This window comes from Chiloscyllium plagiosum, chromosome 6 (genome assembly GCF_004010195.1).
Source record: "Chiloscyllium plagiosum isolate BGI_BamShark_2017 chromosome 6, ASM401019v2, whole genome shotgun sequence".
In the NCBI taxonomy this organism is placed as follows: domain Eukaryota; kingdom Metazoa; phylum Chordata; class Chondrichthyes; order Orectolobiformes; family Hemiscylliidae; genus Chiloscyllium; species Chiloscyllium plagiosum.
The window spans coordinates 45,227,382-45,242,927 of NC_057715.1; the positions used below are offsets into that span (position 1 = coordinate 45,227,382).

Below are 15,546 nucleotides of genomic sequence, written 5' to 3' on the forward strand. Positions count from 1 at the left end.
TGTGTGGAGGTGCAGATGAATTTGTGGCGGATATGGAAGTGTCCCTTGGGGCCTTGGAGGGAAGTAAGGGGGGAGGTGTGGGCGCAAGTTTTGCATTTCTTGCGGTTGCAGGGGAAGGTGCCGGGAGTGGAGGTTGGGTTGTTGGGGGGTGTGGACCTGACGAGGTGCTGCAGTGTGATTTGGACGGGCTAAGTGAATGGGCAAATGCATGGCAAATGCAGTATAATGTGGATAAATAGTTATCAACTTGGTTATAAAAATATGAAAACAGATGATTATCTGAATATTTGCAAATTCAGAGAAGGAAATATTCACCAAAACCTCGGCAAACGTGTGCACCAATCACTGAAAGTAAGCCCACAGGTGCAGCAAGTTGTAAAGAAGACAAACTATATGTTGGTCTCCATAGTGGGAGGATTCAAGGGGGAACAAGAACATCTTGCTACAATTATATAGGGCATTGGTAAGGCAACATCTGGAATATTGTATGCAGAGACTGTCTCCTTATCTGAAGAAGCATGTTTTTGCTGCAGAGGGAGTGCAGTGAAAGTTTATCAGATTAATCCTTGGATGGCAAGATTAGCGTATGAAGAGATATTGAATCAGTTAGGATTGTATCCACTGAGGTTTAGAGGAATAAGGAGGGATCTCACAGAAACCGATAAAATTCTAACAGGATTAGATAGGTTAGATACAGGAAGGATGTCCCCAATGGTGGGGAGTCCAGAACCAGGAATCATATTCTAGGGATAAGGGATAAACCTTTTAGCAATGAGAAGAGAAATTTCTTCACCCAGACAGTCGTGAGCCTGGGATTCACCAACGCAAATTGGATGAGGTTAAAATATTGTGTTTGCTGAAAGGAGGTAGATGTAGCTTTTGTGGCTAAAAGATCAAGGAATATGGGAGAAGGGCAAATTAGGTTATTGCTTTTTCTTTGGTTATTCATGGGATGAGGGTATCGCTGGATAGGCAACATTTATTGCCCAGAGAGCACTTCAGAGTCAGTCATATTGCTGTGGGTCTGAAGTTACATGTAGCTCAGACCAGGTAATGTTAACATTGAGCTCAATGGTCAACCAAGTTCATAACAAATGGCAGAGCACACTCGAGAGGTAGAGAGACCCTTCAGCAGGTATGTAATGTGGACTACAATAGAACAAATTACACAGTAAAATATATTGATCAATAAATTCAACAACCTGGAGTAACAAATGCAGCCATAGATCATCCTCAAGAGATGGAAAAAGCAGTGAGCGATTAAAGATATCTTGTGTAAATTATTGTCAACTTACTTGTTGGCCATATTTGTGGAGAAGACATATATAACTTTAGGAGGGGTCTTTTTGGCGGTGCTAGACTCTGGCATCGGTTTCTGACTTCCAACAGAATTGTGTGAGGGATTGGACGACCCACTGGCATCTGGATTGGAAGAAGGGAGGGAGTGTGTTGCCAGATGTTCCTGTGACTTGACACTCTCTGAAGAATTACAGTCTGTAACATAACATACATAAAAAATGGACATTTCCAAAGAAAAATATGAAATTATAATTTTTATTAGGTTTTCAATTTTACTTGATTTTGATGCAATCTCTCACCTCTTAACATTCTTGAATACTAATGAAAACAGACACAAATATTCCTTTGAACTTAAAAAAGTTTTCAACACTACATAATTTATAAAGTCATCTTTATATGACAAGGGATTTTCTTTATTTATTGGGCTGAAACCACCAGTAGCCTGAACAATAGGATTTCCGTTAAAACAGCAACTTCTAAGATGGCTGAAATTTGCATTATTGCACCGTACAAGTTTCAAAACAAGAAGCAGATCACCCTTCATTTGACCAGAAGAGCAGTTGACATGTCTATAATTTCTGACAGGTCATGACTAATGCATTGCAGGCATGTCTATCTGTTCCAGTTGCAGGCTAAGACCACTAAGTACCTCATTATTTATCTGAGAAACTAAGACTGGGAACATGGCACACCTACAATGTATAATTATGTAGTAGCTGCAAGAGAACAAACTATACTAAGGTGTTTCTCAGGGCATTGCACACAATAGTAAATAACTGTACGTCACCTGAGGTCAGATGGTGAAAATCTTGATCAAAGAGGTAGCTTTTGAGGAGCCTCTTAAAGGAGGTTTTATTCAAGGCCATTGGCGTGTATATATAAAAGAGACATAGATAATGTGCATTGTAGTCGATTGTTAATCCTCTTTTGGCTATTTGTTTACAATAATTTGTCAAAACTTGGTGCAAGTTTCTCTGCTTGACTGACAATTGTTCAGCTGTAAATTGGACAGAGTCATACAACATAGAAACAGTCCCTTCAGCCCATCATGTCTATGCTAACCAAGAAATACCAGACTACACTAATTCAATTTACCTACACTTCATCCTTTCCTGATGAAGGGCTCCTGCCCGAAACATCGATTCTCCTGCTCCTCAGATGCTGCCGGATCTGCTGTGCTTTTCCAGCACCACTCTAATTTTGACTCTAATCTCCAGCATCTGCAGTCCTCACTTTTGCCTACACTTCATCCACAGCCTACTATGCCCTGGCTCATCTAGATGCTGCCTAAATGTTGTGTAAGTACCTATCTCCAGCACCCTCTCAGGTAGCACATTCCATATTTTTGCCATTACTTACTCCTATATTTTATACACTGGCTAATGAAGGCAAGCATCCCATATGCTTTCTTTACTATCCTGTGTACCTGTGCTAACACCTATGGATTTGTATACCAAGGTCCTTTTGTTCCTCAGTAAATCCCTAGAGACCTACTATCCAAGTATATATCCCTTCTCTTATTAGGCCGCCTAAAATGCATCATCTCACACTTCTCCAGATTAAATTCCAGATTAAAATCTGTCATTGCTCTGCTCAATTTACCAGCTGATCAATCTGATTGTAGCCTGAGACTATCAATACCTGATCTAACTGAGATTTTATACAATTTGTGTCAGCTTGTAGGCCAATGAGACACAATTATCAGTCCAGTTAAGTCATGATAGTTGCTGTAATTCTGGTCTTTTCCACATTCTTGTTTTTATTCTCTAAGACTTCAATTGTTAAGATTTTCAATTTCAGAATATCCTCTCTGAACCTTTGTTCAAAGAGACAATCTTAAGGAATGTCTTAAAAGAACAGAGGCAAGATGAAAACAGTGTGTTCAGTTGCATTGCCACATCAAGGTGTTCTAATACCATTAGTGACTAATAAAAAGTACATTCTTATTACTTTCCTTAATAACAAATCCTGTTATGAAAACAGCATCTTAGACAACTTCATGGGAAATTTGCCAGCAAACCCAACTCTTGTTGAAGCCTGAAGAGTGCAGTCAGGATGTACATTATTGCATTCAACTGAAGATTTACACAGTGTGTGAAACGGACTGTTAGATGCACAGTATTCTGGAGTGCAGTCTGATAGGGAAGGTGCTCTGCTCCAGAGTGTTGTGTCAGCAGCCCCCATGAAGATCCATGAGTTTGGATAATGTGTTATTTTTGGTTTTGACATTTGCTGCTGTTTACTGCTGAAGTTTCGGGAAGGACTATTACTGTTATTCCTAAGTATGCCGAGTTGGGACTGTGCTTTCATCTCTGGCCATCCATATAGATATATAATTCGTTTTAGGCAGTGGGACTCTGGAGGAGGGTACTGGATATGGTTTTAGACCGACTCACTGTGAGACACCATATGCTACGCTATCCCATCAACTTGTAACCTCTTGGTTAAGGATCTGATTTAGGGCACAGAAGGACAGAGATTGAGTGAGACATCAGAACTTGTCAACACGCATGATCTTGCAACATGCAGTGTGAACAGATCACTTGAATATATGCTGAACACTGTGGTGGTCCACTGACCAGCCTTTGTCCAAGTGTGCTTTTGTGAGGGGGTGTTTCAACAACTTCCTTGAGCCAGCTTTTGAAAGCACCCTGGACAGCATTAGAAGCAGGTTAGTGTGCTACAATGCATCACGGGCAGCTGTGATATCCAACAGCACTGTGTCTGGTTTCTTCTGGAAGCCATTCTCAATGTAGGTGATGAGTGCCACAAAATCACAAGTGCCTCAACCAGCTTAGGCAATATGAAGGATAGTGTCTACCGCTGGAGATATGTTTTACAATAGGTTTAAGTATTCAGAAAGTAGTGAAATTAGTTGTTAGCTGCTCGCCAGTTGGTTAACTTTTCCAGGATTTTGAATGGTATTGACTTTTCCATTTACCACACTTCCAAAAGTACATTTGAACTTTGACTCAGCTCTGCGCAAGTACCATCAATCAGACACAAGCAGAGGAGCCACATTATTTCTGGTGCGACATTGTCATATCCTGTTGCTTTGTCACATTTCAGGCCGTTTAATATTCTCTCCAGTTCTATAATCTTGAAGGATTAGGAATGACCAGTGTGCATGTTGCTGGTGTAGATTTCCCAGTTTGTATAGATGATGCATTTAATTTTTTTCTCTGACAGTATCCATACTACCTGGAGTAGATGACTACAAACTTGGTTCACAGTGACTGGTGGGCAATACAACCTGGGCTATCTTTGAGCTGCTCCAAGATGTCAAATCAGGCTCCAGCACTTCTGACTGGAATGAATAAATTGAGCCTGACTGTCATTTCTACCTGCATGCTGCGTAAAAATCAACAGATGACTCATATTCCTTGAAGAATGCAGCATTGTCTCTGTAAAGCATGGGGCATGGATGCCTTGACAGGACAGCTATGTCCAAAGAACACCTATATCAGCAGTTTCGTGAAAGGCACCACAAAAGCCTGATACAATTCTTCTATAGGTATATTATCGACTGGAATGGTTGTAATAATGCAAGTCTTGCTCAATTTTGGTTAATCTTTGTGTAAAAGTTCCACTGTATTTTCCTTGTGCTGTCATTGACTGGAAGGCAAAGGCAAAGCCCAATGTGAGTGAGTGAGCAATAGCCTGTGTTAACTGCATGGGAAATCACCCAGGACTAGATGCTGTTTGATGGAACTGACCCAGTGAGTATTTTCTATCTCATCAGGCTGAATAGAACTCCCCCCCCCGCCCCTCCACGATAGGTTGTGTAGCAAGATGACTTCATTCCTGGAGGTCCACTCTATTCACTGTTGACCATCACTTTCTATTACTAAATAACCCCAGTTGGTGGTGTTGCTGCGGATATTTCCCATGTAGGTAGATGGGTGATGCAATTTTGGCAGGATTTGCTACTTCCAGAAGGCTAGTACGCCTCTGCAATATGGAATTTGCTGACTCGAATTGAGTCACAAATGTGGCTGATGGTGGCTGGCTACTGCAACATTGTTGCGAACAACTGTTATTATAAGATGAGGGTATGGAGCACAGCGGGTCAAAGTCGTTGATGTAATAGCAAGCTGTTATTTCAATTGCAGTATGGGATCTCTTGTAAGCGAATTCTGTCATTTGCAGTGTTCTTGGAACAACATTCTCTCAGAATTCAGCTTGCTAGTCAGATCATTTATTTCCCCCAGGGAGCCTAGATATTGATGTGGGTGGGTATGGTGTGAGCTCTGATTTGTTGCATCCCCAGCTCACTCCGCAGGCTTGAAAATGGAGTCCCTACAGGCAGTACCTACAAGAGTGGAGACAGCTTAAAAAATTGTATCATCAAAAAAGAAATAGCTGTGGAAATTCAGCAGGTCTGGCAGCATCTGTCGGAAGAAAGCAGAATTAACGTTTCATGTCCGATAATTCTTCATCATCAGTCTCAATGTTTTTCTACTTTCTTTCCACTGATGCTGCCAGATTGTTGAGTTTTTCCAGCAATTTCTGGTTTTGTTTCTGATCTGCAGCATCTGCAGTTTTTTTGGTTATACAATCCTTTAACAGCATAAAGCCGAGACCAGAAAAGGTGAACACATTGATTTTTATGCTCCAGCTTGTGTCAACCTATCCTCTCATTCTGCCTTGTCAAGTTTTTCCTTCATTTCATTCTTCAGCCCAATAACTTTGTAAGTATACACAACCATTTCTCTCCACGCATTGTCACACATTCCCATCTATCCAGCCAGCTTCCATCCTTATTCAGTTATGCTTCACCATTACTAAATTGACTCTGTCCAAAGGATGAACAGCTGCATTTTTGTATCCACATATTTGTGGACTGCACCAGCTGAGAAATCCCAGGAATACTTCCAGGAAACAACCAACTGCAGGTTCCCCTCTAAACATCCTGGCATGGAAATATCTTGCTATTCCTTCAGTAATGCTGGGTCAAAATCTTGGAATTTTCTCGCTAAGAGCATTGTTAGTCTACCTCCACCAAGAGAACTTCAGCAGTTTAAAAAGCAAACTCACCACCACATTCTCAAAAGCAACTGGGGACGCGCACTAAGTACTAGTCCAGCAGTGATGCCCACACCCTCTAAATAATTGAAAGAAAGCAATGCTCTTCATGATCTAGAGGCAAAAATGTTAGGGACAGTGATGATGATAATGATGCTACCAGCCACTGGCAGACCAGAACTACCAGCTCCATCTTGCAACAAGCTCTATCTCCAGCTGCAGAAGTTAGCCACAATCTGATTCAACAAGCTGATCCTCCTGAAATACGACTGTTATAACATGTTGGGGAAGCTACAATGCACTGCCTGAGAATGTGGTTGGAGCATATTCAATTATATCTTTCAAGAAGAAACAGGATTATCTGAAGAAGAAGCATAAGCAGGTTTATGGACAAAAATGGGATAGTAGTACCAGGCTATTTGTTTATTTGGAGAGCCAATGCAGAGACAAAAAGCCAAAAGCCCTCTGTGTTTTAGTCAGTCTATTATTCTGTGGTGTGAGCAACAGTCAAGATCATGTGTATCAATTCAGCAGATTATTTGGTAATTTATTTGTTTTTTTGGGGATATTCTTGCTGATTTTCCTTACTAGACAACGGTGACTCCAAAAGTGTGAAGAGATTCAAAATGTGAAGAAACGCAGCTTGCCATTTAAACAATCTGTCCATTGGCATGAGTGAGGCCCCAGCTAATAACCTCATTAAAATTCCATTCATTGGAGCACTCACTGAAGAAGGTGCGTTCCTCTTCTTCACTCTCTGTTCCTGAGCACCATTCAGCACCACTGTACGGTTGACGTCGCTCTGCTACACAAAGCCGCTTGCTTCTGCTGCCTCCATCTGTATTAAATAGTTGAGATACACCATTAATAAGGAATGCCTGAACTTTGGGAGTCAAGACCATGCTCTAAATTATAAAAAGACATTTAGTGAGGAAAAGAAATTAGTAGCTCAATTTCTAAACTTTCCAAACATGAAAATACCTTAACATTAAAAAATGTAATAAAATAAATTACGTTAGGAGCTTGTTGCTGAACACAAGCAATAAATCAATAACATTGCATCAATAATATTCAATGATATATGAAAATTTTGTGGCATTCTCATTTTGTGTAACTTCCAGTCTAAACCTGACGATTACTATGGCAACATGTTTCAATGCTGAATTTTTGAATTCACCAAGACAAACAGTTAGAAAGCAAATAATCAGGAATTAAATGTAAAATTCAAAATAGAATGAAACACAATTAAACTACAGGTGATTCTGAAATAAAACAGGATCTCTTTTCTTGCCTTGGATTTGGATCAATAGACTGAACAATCATTCAAGGTTGACAGTGAAGAAAATAATGCAAAGAAACAGGATTCTAGACAAACAAATGGAGGTGAGCAACAAAGCAAAAACAGAATCAATGGAATCAAGAATTATCAGGCAAAACTACAACTGAACAATTGGCGGTCTTTAAAGATGAGTTGGTTCAAATTGAGTTAAAATTTATTCCTATAAAGAAGAAAGTTGAGACAACACCCACCCAAATTCAGAGCTCCCTGGATAAAGAAAGAGGCTGAAATGAATGGATAATTCACTCCTTCTTCAGGTGGTTGCAGAATAGGACCATAAGACACAGAAGTTAAAGCAAAAGATTACAGTATCATGCAAGTAAAATGCATGACACTGTAATCTTTTGCGATAAATTCTGTGTTTTATGGTCCTACTCCAGAACCACCTGAAGAAGGAGTGGTGCTCCAAAAGCTAGTGCTTCCAAATAAACCTGTTGGACTATAACCTGATGTTATGTGATTTTTTTTAAACTTTGTCCACCCCAATCCAATACTAACTCCTCTACATCAGTATTAATATGGTGTACGTGTTTCCACAAGGTATTTGATACATGCCGCATAGTTTTCTTGTGATATAAGGTATAGTTCATGGAATAAAAGGCACAGTAGCAACATGGATAAGAAACTGTCTGGGAAGTGAACTAAGATGGACTTAAGTTTTCATTTTTTTTCTTATCTATGTCATCTGTTACTATGTCATCTGTTATTAACATAGATGCTATGGTATAGTGACTTTAACATCTTTTACTATATTTTAAATGGCTATTCTATCCTACAATAATGGTGAACAGATAAGATAAAGATTTGTAGTAGAATTCCTATTGGTTGATCTTGGAATTCCTGCTCTTCCTCAAATATAGTGATAACCTGAATTTGGTGTAAAGAGGACAATTTCCCAGTTGGTGGATTAAACAAACCATGGAAGGATTGTAAACTCTGAGGACAACAGATGGACAAGTAGCAGATGAAGTGCAATTAAGACGAATGTTAAATTATTCAATTTGATAGGTAAAGCCTGGATACACAATACTAAATAAATTCTACAATTACATGTGCAATTCTGCAGCGAGTGCAGGAGTGAAGGACTGAATGGGTATGGTCAAAAATCATTACATATGGCAAATTAGGATGAAGGTCCTATTAATAAAGCATATAGTATCCTGGATTCTATTAATAGGACCACAAAGCAAGGAGATTGGTATATTGTATAAAACATCAGTTTGGCCTCAGCTGAAGGAACCAGTTCCAGGCACCTCTCATCTGGAAGAATGTAAAGGCTTTAGACAGAGAGTGCAGAAAACATTCACAAATTTATTCCTGATGAAGGGCTTTTGCCCAAAACGTCGATTTTGCTGCGCCTCAGATGCTGCCTGAACTGCTGTGCTCTTCCAGCACCACTAATCCAAAATCTGGTTTCCAGCATCTGCAGTCATTGTTTTTACCTGGTTCCATGGCTGTCCATCAGTTATATAGGCTGATTGGAGAAGATGGGACAGTTCTCAGAGCAGAGTAGGTTGGGAGGAGATTTAACACAAGAGTTCAAAATTATGAAGAGTCTAGACAGACAAGATGGAGAATATCTGCCCCCATTAGCAGTAAGATTGAAAACCAGAAGGCACAGATGCAAAAAGGTTTTAGCAAGTGGTAAGGATCTGGATTGCACTGCCTGACAGTGTGGTAGAGACATGTTCAAATAAGGCTTTCAAGAAAAAATTGGAATGATTTACAAAGGAAAGAAATTGTATAGAGAAAAGACATGTTTGTGGCTGTAAGTGAATTGTCCTTTCAGAGGATCAACAAAAAAATGAGGGATTGAATGACTTCTTTGTATAGTTCTATAACTGGTTTATGTTAGACCCCAGCTCAGGTGCAATGAGCCAAATAGCCTGAAGCTTCTTGGATGTTTCTATGGCAATATGAAAAATAATTTCCATCACAACTACCATTTGCTGGCATTTGTGCTCCACAAAAGCATTCTCCCACTTTATCTCACGAACAGCATAATTGATGCATTTCTTCTCCATCATGTATTTCCTCACATCAACTGTTCAATGTGAGTGCACGCTCCATTGTTGTAACTAGTATCTGAGTGAAGACATTTCTTCTGAATTCCCTATTGGATTCATTGGTCTTAGCCAATAGTCAATCTTACATCTATAGTTTCCCACTACGGTCTCCTCCCCTTGTCTACATCATCAAACCCTTTCATTATTGAAAAATCTCTAATAGGTTACCTTAGTTTGCTCCTTTCTAAAAGAGACACAATTTAGTCCGATCTGATAATGTTACCATATCAGTCCCAATAGTCCTGCAAAATAAGTTTCTGCTTTAAACAGTTCTTCTCAATTCCTTTTCTAATATACAGTCAGATTTGTGCACTGTGCTCTACTGTAGCTACATTTTCACAAATGTTCACCTTAACTTATCTGATTTTCAATTCTATTCCTCTGGAAATGACCCTTATTGCTTTTCAAATTAACGTTCAATAGATTTGTTTATCTGCCTCACATCTCCCAATGATTTGTTCATGTGCATCTATACCACATTTATATTCTTATTGTCCAAGTGCTAAATTAAAACTATATTCCTTTTACCAGAATATACTACTTCACATTACCTATGCTAAAATTGAGTCGCTAATTATACACCTATTCTGCAAACCACATTAACATTTTGTTTACTTTGTTGCTGTCCTCCTCAATATTAATTATATAGTTCAAATGGTACTAGCCATAAATTTTGCTAATGTACTTTTGATTCCCAACTCCAAATCATTTATACAAATGACAAACAATAGTGGTCACAGCACCACAATCCTCTTCACTAATGTACTTTTCATGATGTACACTTCAAATTTTGCAGCTAAAATACAGAAAATAGAACTTCCAGCTAGGAGCTGAGAAAAATGACACAGCATGATTTAATGTTTTAAAATATTTTCTGTAACAAGTGACTAAATGCACTATCAACTAAACTTTTTAAGGCTTCTGTCAGATTAAACTACTGAAAGCAATTCTCCCCTCTTACACTTGTCACTATTACATTCTTCCTGGAACTGTTGTTCTTTTAACAAATGTTCCAAAATCACTCTCAGCTTCCAATGGGCTCCGGTAACTCCTATTCACCAAGTAGTAGTTTTGAGTGACCATCCCCAAACACTTCCCCCAGTTTTCAGGAACTTCCTTAAATCCAACAGGAGTAATAAAGCCTGTTCTGATCATTCTTTCTCCTATAGCAATGCCAGGACAAATCACCCAGAATACTTTGATGGCTGTAGGATGTATCTCCATGTCTAGTTACTATCCCCCTCCTGCATCTGATTATGCTAGCTCACAAATGCCAAGCAGTTATTCAGTCTGTGATCATGAAGGACATCTACTCTCTGTTTGCAAAATATGTTAACCTTGCATTCAGGTAGAAATGCTAATTAGTTAAAGTTGATTCCAAATCCTTCTCAGCTTTGAATTAAATGGATACTTTAGCAACTACTTACTTTTTGTACCAACACACCTAGCACTTGGGCCATATCCCTCTAAATCCTTCCTATTCATATACCCATCCAGATGCCTTTTAAATGCTGTAATTGTACCAGTCTCCACCACTTCCTCTGGCAGCTCATTCCATACACACACCACCTAACAGGTTTATTTGAAATCACAAATTTTCAAAGCACGGCTACTTTGTCAGGTAGAGTGAAGAGAAGCACACCGGCACAGAATTTATAGGTACAAAATCAAAAGATCATACAAATGGTGTAAATGGAGTGTCGACAGACTGAATAAATAAGTCTCTGCAGTTGATCAAAAGTGTCAGACGATGTGAGTAAAGTGCCAACAGCTGAATACCAAGTGAAGGGATGATCTACAATCCCATTAATTGAGTCAGAGGGATAATTACAAAAAAATTAAGAATAAGGTAGTGCTGGAAACAAAAGAATGATTGGAATAACATGATGGGTATCAGAGTCACATGCTGAGTGTCTAACCAAAGTTCATGTTGCGCTACATGTCACCCCACCATACTTTTGTGTATCCTTACTGTCCTGTTTTGACAGGTTATGATCCCTCTACCTTAATTAGTTTGTATAGTTTTGGATTACTTGCTACTTTGGTTAGACCCTCGGCATGCGACTCTTATACCTATCGTGCTATTCAAGCCATTTGATTTGTTTTCAGCATTACCATTTAAAAAAAATTTTTCTAATTATCTCTCTTCCTCAATTAATCCAATTATAGATCATCCCTTCACTTGCTATTCTACTTTTGACACACCTTTCACACCATCTCACACTTTTAATCACCTACAGAGATTTATTATGCAGCCTGGCAACACTCCACCCACATCATTTGCATGATCTTTTCATCTTGCTGATCATAAATTCTGTGTCTGTTTGCTTCTCTTCACTCCACCTGACAAAGGAGCAGCACTCCGAAAGCTTGCGATTTCAAATAAACCTGTTGGACTATAACCTGGTGTCATGTGACTTCTGACCATGATGGAAAAAGTTTAATACTCTCAGTGAATCAAGAGATACGGAGCTGATGTACAAGGGTGGAGTTGAACCCCTGACGTTTATATACAACTTTGAAGGGAGTTCAAAGATCTATTCGGGTCTGTTCCTGCTCCAATTCTTGTGTTCAAAGCACTATCTTTCTTTGGTTGTCCATAGCAACAGTGTTATTATATTTTGTCTTGGCACCTGTGGTTCATGAACTGCAGGCAAATTCAAAGCAGACAGATTCAGTAAATTTGCATTTCATTTCAAATTTTTGTGGCATATTGGAATGTCTCAAGGGTTTTTTACTCTCAGAAGACTGAGTTTCTGATTCTCTGAACACACCTTTATTCAAAACAGCCATATTACTACAGCCATATTACAAACAGTTCCTGATTCATTGTCAACGTTATCATTTTTTTCTGCCTCCCATCCCAGAAAGATGGTAGCATTCTTTCCCTCCTTATATGATTGAATAAGCACTGCAGAATTTCACCAAGGGTCCTTAGACAGCACATTCCAAACCTGTGACCACTACCATCTAGAAAGACAAAGATAGAAGATACATTGGAACATCACTACCTGCAAGGTCCCCTCCAAGCTGTTCACTGTCCTGACCTAGAAATATAATGCTATTCCTTCCCTATTGCTGGATCAAAACCTTGGAAGTCCTTTTATAACACCATGCTGGTGACTAACACAAATGGGCAGCAGCAATTCAAGAAGGAAGCTACCCACCACCTCATCAAGGGCAAATAAGAATACGCAATAAACCTCGATGTCTACATCCAGTGAATGAAATTTTTAAAACTTCCATGCTGACTCCTTCAATGGCATCTAGAACCGATGTTTTCAATCTACTATCCACTTCTTAGTCATTAGCATCCTGTTCATTAGCAACTCATTTATGTCTTCAGCCTCTATGTGGGTTTGCAAACAATAGGGTTGCCATCTCCATGTGTTTGTGGATTAGCTAATAACTATCAGCTAAAATAGTACTTTAAAGTTAATCATGGTCAACTCTATAGTGGATATCATTGTCTCTCAAATAAATAAATTGTTTTCTTCTCAGTAAAATAACCTAGGCCTTCCTTTGATCTCTGATAATGAAAACATCTCAATTTATGGTCAGGCAAATGGCAGAAAAGGTCACATTCACATATTATTAACATGAATATAAAGTTGAAGTTCCAAGATATAATATAAAATCTTACAAACCTCATAATTGTAAAAGTACATGTAAATAGCGTGCTGTCTAATTGGACAACAGCTTGCTTCAACTCCACCCCAACACACACAATGATTCATCAGCATTAATGCCCTCCCTATGCATATTGGAGGATTCTTGTTTGCAATCAGATTATCTAAGGAACTGTTAAGCAATGAGGGAGATAGTAGCCCAGTGGTAATGCCACTGGACTAATAAACCAGACACTATGGATATGATGGGATCTCTGGGTTTTGGTACCTTTTTTTGCCAGAACACAGCTGGAACTAAATGCCCAACTCTGGTCATCCCATTATAAGGTGGGCATAATTTATTCAGAGAGAACAGAGAGTAGATTTGCAAGAATGGTGCCAGGATTTGAAAATTGCAGCTATGAAGAGAGATTGGATAAACTAGGATTGTTTTCCTTAAAGCGGAGAAGACTGAAGGGTAACTTAATTGACATGTAAAAAATAATGACAGGCTTGGACAAAGTGATGAGTGAATGCCTGTTTCCCTATTGGAGAGATTCATTATTGGTGCCAATATTTAAGGTGGTTGGTGGAAGGATTAGTGGGGACATGAAAAAACATTTTCACTCAGAATGTGGTGGATGCCTGGAATTCACTGTTCAGTTTGGTGGGTAAGGCAAAACCCTTCACTTGGGTGAAAAGAAACCTGGATCAGCTCCTGAATTGCTGCAAGGCCACAGACCAGGAACTGGAGGATGGAATAAAATAATGGTTAGTTTACCAGCTGCTTGAGACGTGATGGGCTGAATGGTTTCTTTCTGTCCTGTAATTCTTCAATGATTCTATGCATTACCGCAAGAAATTGGGGAAAGAAATGACCATGAAGGCTTTAAATGAAACAAGGAAAAAAACAACTTTGCAGGACAGATTAAAACATATGTAGGACATTGAGAGTCAACAGCAAATTAAAATCAATTTATTTTGGTATATGCATGTATACAAATGGCCATAAGAAGGTATTATTACACTCCTCCCTACAATGCTCAAAATTTCACACAATTTAGAAAAAAACCTTTTGTTTTCTATTTATTTACAAATCTAACAGAACCACTGATTTCCCATTCCTTTCTTGACTCAAAATTTGGCATAGGATATTCACCTGACTTAACCTGAGACTGAGAAGTTCAGAAGGACTGATTTTATCCTTGACATTCAAATCCATCTCCCATTTCATCAGTCTTGTCTATAATAAACTCTGAATTCCTGAAGAAGGGCTCATGCCCGAAATGTCGATTCTCCTGCTCCTTGGATGCTGCCTGACCTGCTGCGCTTTTCCAGCAACACATTTTCAGCTCTGATCTCCAGCATCTGCAGTCCTCACTTTCTCCTTGTCTATAATAAAGGTTGATACTCATATCTCAACCATCAAAATTCATCAGACTCATTTGACTCTTCCCAACTCCCTTTCTCATAGACTTCTAAAGATGAAACATTATTTCCATGCATAAACCTAACATTTAAACTACCAAATATCTGAACAAAGTATGCTCAGGGACTACAATTTTACAAATTTCCAGGTATCCACTTCAACCACATATGATACAATTCTTTCACCTTTATCCACTGGTTCACTTTCAAACTTCTTGCTATCGCTGTAACTCTGTCATGGATCTCTCTTTGTCTAAACTGCCTATAGGGGTTTATAAAATCATGAGGGGCATGGATAGGGTAAATAAACAAAGTCTTTTCCCTGGGGTGGGGGAGTCCAAAATTAGAGGGCATTGGTTTAAGGAGAGAAGTGAAAGATATAAAAGATATAAAAGAGACCTCAGTGTCAACTTTTTCATGCAGAGGGTGGTGCATATGTGGAATGGGCTGCCAGAGGAAGTGGTGGATGCTAGTACAATTGCAACATTTAAGAGACATCTGGATGGGTATATGAATAGAAAGAGTTGGGAGGGATATGGGCCGGGTGCTGGCAGGTGGGACTTGGATTGGGTTGAGATATCTGGTCGGCATGGACAAATTCGACCAGAGTTCGATAGATTCGGGATAAGTTCCTGCGGATTGGAGGGTGGCTAATGTTGTACCACTTTTTAAGAAAGGTGGGAGAGAGAAAACAGGAAATTATAGACCGTTAGTCTGACCTCAGTGGTGGGAAAGATGCTGGAGTCTATTATAAAGGATGAAATTACGACACATCTGGATA

The 15,546-nt window shown here is 39.2% G+C and overlaps 1 protein-coding gene across 3 annotated transcripts in view; it reads right to left on the reverse strand.

The window, feature by feature from the left end:
• Window positions 1–15,546, reverse strand: part of bcl9 (BCL9 transcription coactivator) — a 175,372-nt gene that overhangs the window by 76,089 nt on the left and 83,737 nt on the right. For all 3 annotated transcript variants that reach the window (XM_043691452.1, XM_043691453.1, XM_043691454.1), the window contains 2 exons: window positions 7,052–7,162; window positions 1,296–1,494 (listed from right to left, as the gene is read on the reverse strand). In XM_043691452.1, coding sequence (XP_043547387.1) covers window positions 1,296–1,494; window positions 7,052–7,162 — 310 coding nt within the window. The remainder of the gene's footprint in view (window positions 1–1,295; window positions 1,495–7,051; window positions 7,163–15,546) is intronic.